Below are 8,543 nucleotides of genomic sequence, written 5' to 3'. Positions count from 1 at the left end.
TGGCATGGTAAAAAATTATGTTTTTCTTTGTTTTCCTCATAATGTTTATCTTTTTAAATGTTTTTGATCATTTGGTGTTTTGCATCAAGCACAAGCTATCTGCAATAAAATGTTGTTTCACTTGATGAATTTCCTTCAGTAAATATTCCATTATATGTACTTAAACTTCATGGGTGCCAATAATGGTGAGCAGGACTGTAGGTGAGAGGTCTGGACTGCAGGCAGACCAGTTCAGCATCTGGAGTCTTCCACATGAAACCATGTTGTTGTAATGGCTGCAGTATGAAGTTTAGTATTGTCTTGCTGAAATATGCATGACCTTCCTTGAAAAAGATGGAAGCACTGAAGCATATGTTGTTCAAAAACCCTGTATATACTTTTCTGCACTGATGGTGTCTTTCTAGATGTGTAATCTGCTCATGCCATAGACAGTAATGCACCCCAATACCATCAGAGAAGCAGAATTTAAACTGTGCTGATAACAGGTCTGATGGTTCCTCTCCTCTTTTGTATAAAGGATGTGGCATTTGTGGTTTCCAAATAGATTTTCAAATTTCATTTTGTCTGACTACAGAACACTTTGCTTCAGTCCACTTTAAATGAGCGTTTGTCCAGAGAAGACAGCAGAGTTTCTGGACGGTGTTCACATCTGGCCTTCTTTTGCCTTATAGAGCTTTAACCTCCTAAGACCGGAGCTCTAGCATGGTATGCATTTTTCACTTTGCTTAGTTATTTGGGCTGATTGGGACCTGATGAGTGTAAAAACAAAGATTTATTTTTTTCTTTTTGTAATGTAGTCTATGAGAAAAATGATTTCCACATATGTGGTCGCAGGGTCCTAGGAGGTTAAGCATCATTAGTAGATGGTACAGTGAGCTGTGTTTACAGACAGTGATCTGTTGAAGTGTTCCTGAGTCCATGCAGTGATGTCCAGAACAGAATCAGACCTGCTTTTAATGCAGCGGCCCCTGAGGGCCCGATGATCACGAGCATCCAATATTGACCATCAGCCTTGACCTTTGACCTCAGAGATTTCTACAGATTCTTGAAATCTTTTGATATTATGAACTATAGATGATGGGATATTCAAAGTTTTCCCATTTTTCCACTGAGGAACATTATTCTCCCTTGGATTCTCCCTTACTGGATTTGGCTTCTGCTTTCTGACTCATCGGTATCGACCCTCTGCCTGGACCTGGACTTTCCCTCTCGCCTCAGCCCCTTTCAGACACGTCTGTCTGCTACGAGTTATCAAGCTACGAAGGACTTACCAGTTCCGGTCTCGCTTCCAGGCGGTCACGTGAGTGCCCATTTCAGAGACTTTGATCCTGCTTTTGGTCCGTTAACAATAAACACCTTAAAACTTTGTCTAAGTGTGCTGGTCCTGAATCCTGCCAAGCCTCGCCTTGTCATTCTGAAATTGTTTTACCATTTTTAGATGCTGTTTTTTTGCAGACTGGTGAACCTCTGCTCGTCTTTACTTCTGAGAGATTCATTCTCTCTAAAATGCTTTTTTTTTTTTATCCCAAGACCTCTTACTGATCTGTAGCCACTAAACCTAATTAGTTGCAAAATCCTCTTTCAGCTGTTTCTTGTTTCCACCACTTACTTTTACAACCTTTTGTTGCCCCTGTTCCAGCTTTTTTTCAGATGTGTTGCTGCCATCAAATTCAAAACTACCTTGTTTTTTCCTCAAAATGGTACAATTTCTTAGTTTAAACATTTGATATGTTTGCTATAGTCTACTGTGAATAAATATGGGTTTGTGAGATTTGCAAATCAGTATGTTATGTTTTTTGTTGTTGCTGTTGCTTTTAAGGGGGGGTTGTACAATTTACACAATGTCCCAACTTTTTTGCAGGTTAGGTTGTAAATGTTACAGTCAGTGACTGGATGTTGACAGATTTATGCTTCATCCTACCCTCCCATGGAGCTTGGGACTAAACATGTTGGTACATTTTAAAACCTACATCATTCCAGTGCAATGAGAAGAAAGTCATTTCTTATAAACAATATTTCAAAACATTCCTGTGTGTATATAACATATAATCCATGCAGTGCTTTTGGAGACCGTGGTCAGTAATGTTTCATCAGTCCCAAGGGATTCCACTAGTATGTACACCTTGCTGAAGGGTAAAGGTCACCATTTTAACTTCACTTCAAAAAGGAGAGTTAAACCTAACAATACCTCTCTGTTGACTTAAGGAGAGTAGGTGGATGTTACAAAAGAGAGAAAAGGTTGAATTGTTTTATTCAAAATGACTCAGTTCAGTTGGCTCAATTGTTGCAGTTTGTGTTAAAATGTCCTTTGTGCTTCAAAGCAGATCGAGTAGATTTAATTAAATGTGAAAAGAAGCATCATCCCCCCCTGTACATGCTGGTATTTTAATTGTAATTTGAGGTCAGAAACTGTAAAGTCAATTGCTGATTTCTCTCTTGTTTTTGCACCGGGTCACTTCGACCTGTCAAGCTCCACCTTGGACTCTCCGTTCTGTCTCTCACTGGACTTCTGGGACAGGCGCGTGGACACGGTGGCCGCCTGCACCACGGCTTTGAAGCTGCGCTTTCTCTTCTGGACGTTCTGCTCCGGGTGGAAGACGATGACGTAGACCTTGGGGATGTAGAGCATGCCCAGGGACACGGTGGCGCTCAGGCTCATGGAGACAGTCAGGGTGGTGGTCTGGATGAACATCTGCAATGGGAAGCCAGAAACAAATGGTCGTTGCGGAACAATTCAGCAGCTGGATCCTGCACATTTCAGTCTGCATGGATCTATGATCAAGGTAAAAAAAAAATCAAGCTGTCAGAATTTTTTTTTTTTTTTTTTTTTATCTCAGAAAGCAGTGGTTTCCCCCCAGATGAATGATTTATGCTCTGGCAGATGTAGTCAGGAAAAGAAGCTCTATTTATGGGTTTTGACCGCATCTCCTCTTCACGGCTTTCTCTCCTTTTTTCAGCGTCCAGCAATAATTACCAGAAGATGCCTTTCCAGAAATCCTTCACCAACAAATTGTTAAGTCATCATTGACGAAAACTGTCCGTGTAGTAAACACATAAAGTCCCATCCACCATAAATAAGATATATTTATGTCATAAATAAGTCACAGACTATCATTCTGCTGCTCTGAAGCTAAGGATAGACCACTATCTACAGCAAGAGAACATCTTAGTACATCACACAGGCTGGATTTCTTTTTTTCCAACAATATCGCCCTTTCACCATTGGTGGTGGGCGATATTGTTTTTGCCCGAGTCTGTGTATGTTCATTTGTCTGCAGCATTAGCAAAATTTCTTATAAACCAGTGGACAGATTTTCATGAAACTCTCAAAGTAATCATTGGATGTACGTCTACAACTGATTATCTTTTAGAGTCAGTCAAGTTTAAACTGGTCACCACAGCTCTTTAACATTAACCAACACAGAAATGTCTCTAATTCAGTCATTTTTACAGCTATTCAGCTAAAGTTGGTGGTGGTAGTAGCTGAGAGTCACTCCTAATACATACTCTGTCTGAGGGCTAACACATCTTGAAGATCTCACAATATCACATGAGAAGGCGCAGAACGATGGTTTGACAAAAACAGCTGCGGCTTCATCCCTTCTCAGCATGAGATGGTTTTAGTTTAAAACACTCACATGAAGGCCAGCGGGCGATATGGTTTCCTTTAAGGGACGCTAGACCTTTAACACGTTTTTATTATTTCTTGTCAGTGACCTCTCATTTCTAAAACGAGACCTTGCTGATTTGGTAGTGATGTGTATCTGTGCTCCGAGCCAAAGGCGAGCAGAGAAACTGACTCAGAAGCGCCGAGCGGGGCTTCCAGATGTGCTGACCATCGACAGGCAGGCAGATCGGCCCCTCCTGCACATGATGGACGGATAACAACCACCAATTTCGTGAGTTGCACCAAAGTTGCCATCTATATTCAGCCCTTTTTTCTGAGCGATGATTAATCGAATGGGATGACCCATTTGGTCTGCGAAGGGGCTCCTATCACCCTCAACTCATCTGACCTCTTTTCTTCCTCTTTCTCGTCTTTTGTTCATTCACTTCATTTCAGTTTGGAAGAGGTGAAAAGACTTTAAAAGCACCCTCAGGCTTTAATTATTTCAGCTTGGCTTATTCATAATGCAGCTCTCTATTAGTCAAAGCCTATCTGTATGTTTTTCAGATATTCCTCCCCACACAGTGGACAGAAAAGAGCCCACAAGCTAAATTAAACTCTTGGTGGGACTCTACAGTGGGAGCAGGACGTCCTGCGAGTATAGCAGGAAGAAAATACGTTTTGACAGGCAGCAAACCCAGATTTCATTTTGAGCATCTGAGAGTTCCTTCAGTTTCCTGTCATGTATTCCTGAATGTATTTGTGTGTGTGTGTCTGTGTGTGTGTGTTGCATAATTATATTCACCTCCCAGTTTAATGCACTCCTATGAATAAAAAGGGGCAGGAACATAAATAGAAATAAATAAGGTGGTATTTTATTGTAATTTGTTTTTTTATTTGTTTGTTTGTTTTAGGTAATTTGTTGTTGTTTTTTTTTACTCTTTATTTTATCATTTGAAATTAAATCAATCAAGTAAAAACCATAATTGTATCTACATGTTTAGTCAGGGTAAAGATCAATTTATTCATACATTTTCTTCTGAATAGTAAAAACATATGAGTTCTTGTTAGCAACCTTAAAAATAAAAACCACAAATAGAAGTAATGAAGTGTCCCAAATGGAAGGGGTATTTTACTCTACCTGGGATAAAGTTCATTTTGAGTAAGTTAAATGCTCCTGTTAAAATAAAATGGTAACCAAATATTAAATACTTGATGCATTTTACTGTTAAAAAAGTGAATATCTACTGCTGTAAAAATAAGAATTCTGGTGTTTATTTCTATCACGATTTGCCGCCTTCGCCATGTTGAGCCGCTATGTTTACAGTAGCCCACAAGAGACAAAGCAAACACGACGCCTTTTAGGTTTTCTGCAGCTGAGGGTGGATGGGTGGATATTTTCTCACTTAAATCTGCAAACTGCAAATGCGTCCTTGGGTGAGATGTTACTGAACCCCGCATCAAACCCGATGTGTTCATCGATGTGTGAGTTTGTGGAAATAAGCTCAGTGTGTGGTTCAAAATATAGTTTAAATTCGGGTGGAAATGGGAGAAGGTGGCTCCGACTGTAAAGGGCTTTGAGGAGACGTTTCATTCTGCACACTGAGCTCTGAAACAGGAGTATTAAACAGATAGCAGGTGTTTGTTTAAATGCCGTGTTTCGTCAGTTCAAAACTCCAAAATTACAAACTAGTACCTAAATACACAAAACAGACAACTAAAAAAGGAAATCTACAACGGAACTAAGAAAACTAAATAACTCACCAATGACAAATAATCTGAATCTCATTCATTACCCCTACCACCTTCAACTTAATCTGAAGTCATGCGGAGTCGTGGTTCCAATATTTCACTACATAATGGGACACCCCTTCAAGAGGCGGATACGCCTCAACTAACAGACACAATGTCAGTATGTCCATATACTATAGTGTAGAGCTAGCTCTCTTGCTTGCAACAACCTTCAGGGTTTGATGTTATGTTTTATGCTTGTTAAGGAAGATTAACAATAATATCAGATTGAATCCATCAGAATTCTACTAGACTTTATAATGACAGACAGAGATATATGGCACTATTTTTTGATATTTTTTTAAGCTTGTTATGGATAATTAACAATTACATCAAATAATACATTGTAACATCTTAAACTAGGCATTACAGTGGTTGTTGTGATAAAATACATTTGAGTTTCTTTGTAAGCGCAGCTCATACCCTTTTGTTTGATGTGTGCCCATGAAAAACCTAAATTTGAAGGGCCAGATATCCCTACCACTTATCCATCCATCCATCCATCCATCCATCCATCCATCCATCTTCTTAACCACTTTTTCCAATCTTTCACAATAAAAAAGTTTGGTACAACCATTCCTCTTGATGGGCATGCACATAAAAGATTGATATGTGATTCTGCTTAAGGCTCTGTTTACCTGAAAACAATCTCTGCAAACGGTCGTGTTTTTTTTTATGCTTATTGTGGCCAATCATCAAGAAAAAAACATGTTCCCATGGATTTGGCTCTGCTCATTGAATCTGCTGTAGTTTCAATGCCAGCCAGGGTTGCCAGTGACGAAATAACAAACTATCCCACTGTTGCTTTAAAATTATTGTATTTTGACCCAAAGTATCATATGTGCTGTGTGAGGTGCGCTTTCTCAGAGGGGGAGGTTGTAAAATTAGTTGTGTGTTGTGATTGGTGAAAATGTGCACAGAAAAGAAGGTGGGCTTAACCCCGAAACTATCTTATAAAAACGGTAATTATTGCATATCTGTTAACACTGATGCAATGCTTTTAACGAGGCGCTCATGTAGTCTGAAGCATTTAAAGTTACATCCAAAATGGTGAATACACGGACATTTGTTTGGACAGTGAGGTTGGGTTGCTGCTACATGTGGAAAAGGATGAGTAGCACAAACAGCACTCTGCTATCTGCTATGATTACTGTTGTTTATCTGCTCATGAATGTGCAGAACAGCTTTTGACTGCAGCTGTCACGTGTGTTATTTTCACACACGATTTTGTTTGAAATGTAAATGGGACAGTCCAAAAAGTTCCACTCTGAAACCTGGGTTCAAAAAGTTTCAATATTAGAGAATCTGACCGCTGTTGTCGTGTAAACAAACGGCTGAACTGCAACAGAAATGTTACAGTTTTACTGAAAAACAGTTTGGTGTAAACAGACCCTGAACGACCCATGAAGCCTGTATAAATGCTCGATTTCCTACCTTCTCAGTGGACTGTGCTGTTCCAAAGAAGATAGGCACAAAGGCCAGCCAGATGATGCAGGTGGTGTACATGGTGAAGCCAATGGGCTTGGCCTCATTGAAGGTCTCAGGAACTCCCCTGCTCTTTATAGCATACACTGTGCAGGTGATCATCAGCACTAAACTGTAGCTCAGACACAAGATGAGCGACAGGTCAGACATGTCACACTTAAGGATTCCACGGGCAAATTCAGGATTAGGAGGCTTCAGCTCTTCGTAGTCGATGATGGTGTGAGGGGGCACCACACCAAACCAAATGAACACCCCCAGTATCTGTGGAGAAAGAAGTGTTAGACTGCTACAAATCCCACGCTGGTGTACAGTATGCGAGAGAAGCGTTCATCAGTTTACCTGGACTGAGATGAGTATGAAGGTGATAATCAGCTGAGAGGTGGGGCTGATAAACTTGGGAGGTGTGACCGACTTCTTGCCCTGTTCAAAGATGCGGTAGATCCGGTTGGTCTTTGTGAGCATGGCGGAATAGCTGATGCACATGCCGAGCCCCAGCAGCAGCCTGCGGAAGGCGCACACAACCACGCTGGGCTCTGCAATCATGAGGAAAGTGATGAGGTAGATGAGGAAGATGCCCGTCAGCAGCACGTAGCTGAGCTCTCTGCCGGACGCTCGAACAATGGGGGTGTCGTTGAACCGGACAAAGGTGGCGATAACTCCAGTCGTGGCCAGGATTCCCAGTATTGCCAGGAAGACTGGGATGATGGCCCAGGGAGAGCTCCACTCCAGTTTGATGATGGGTGTGGGCCGACAACCCGTGCGGTTCTTGAAGGGCCTCGTGTCAAAAGGACACATGTCACAGGTGAACTCATCCAGCAAGTACTGGTAGCCATCGCAGAGCTCACAGTGCCAGCAGCAGGGAACACCCTTCACCATCTTCTTCCTCTCACCGGACTCACAGGGGAAACTACACACCGACTCTGGGATCTTACGGTCACCTCCTGACCACTGCATCTCCTCCACCTACGAATACAAACACATTCCCACTGTGAAATCATTTCAGACTAAATAAAAAGTCAAAAAGAACAAAACAATGACAAATCCATGAGGAATAATGCAACATTCCTACAAACATGTTTCTAAGAGCTGGTTTTCAGCTCGGAAAAAAGAAACTTCTTCAAACACTATTTACAAAATGTGTATGGTGTTGAATTAAACTCGGTGGTTAGCTTAGCAAAAAGATGCAAGAAATGAAAATGTCTCAACAAGATAGAAGTTATTTCAGTTCTCCTTTAACTTTTGTGAAAACAACCTTTGTATCAACTACAGGTTTCTGGTTTTTGCTTTTTTGGAGAAAGAAATAAGATATAGTATGATGATGTGCGACAGCTAACGTTGCTAGTTCACAGATTTTGCTACCAACAAGTAACCAAGCCAGCATCTCTTTACATTTATCATTAAGCTAATTTTTTTTTTTGCAAAAAAGTGACTTCAAAATAAGGACCAATTGGACACTCAAAATCTACGAGGAGGTGAAAAGGTAAGTCTAGAAAATGGGATTCACCATTGTAGTAGTGATGGACTCTGACCTGAACCTTCAAACCCACATTAAGACAGTCACAAAGTCGGCCTTCTATCACCTGAAGAACATCTCCAGGATTAGAGGACTTATGTCTCAGCACGATCTAGAGAAACTCATCCATGCGTTTGTCTTTAGCCG

The 8,543-nt window shown here is 40.9% G+C and overlaps 1 protein-coding gene across 1 annotated transcript in view; it reads right to left on the bottom strand.

Annotated features, from left to right (window-relative positions):
- Window positions 1–141: 141 nt before the first annotated feature.
- The window catches only part of grm6b (glutamate receptor, metabotropic 6b), a 21,031-nt gene continuing 12,629 nt past the window's right edge, over window positions 142–8,543 (bottom strand). Inside the window, exons 9-11 of the mRNA XM_017430583.2 lie at window positions 7,223–7,846; window positions 6,833–7,144; window positions 142–2,692 (exon numbers count right to left, since the gene is read on the bottom strand). Coding sequence (XP_017286072.1) covers window positions 2,453–2,692; window positions 6,833–7,144; window positions 7,223–7,846 — 1,176 coding nt within the window. The 3' untranslated portion in view covers window positions 142–2,452. The remainder of the gene's footprint in view (window positions 2,693–6,832; window positions 7,145–7,222; window positions 7,847–8,543) is intronic.

This window comes from Kryptolebias marmoratus, linkage group LG4 (genome assembly GCF_001649575.2).
Source record: "Kryptolebias marmoratus isolate JLee-2015 linkage group LG4, ASM164957v2, whole genome shotgun sequence".
Classification (NCBI taxonomy): domain Eukaryota; kingdom Metazoa; phylum Chordata; class Actinopteri; order Cyprinodontiformes; family Rivulidae; genus Kryptolebias; species Kryptolebias marmoratus.
This window is presented reverse-complemented; position numbering and strand designations above follow the sequence as displayed.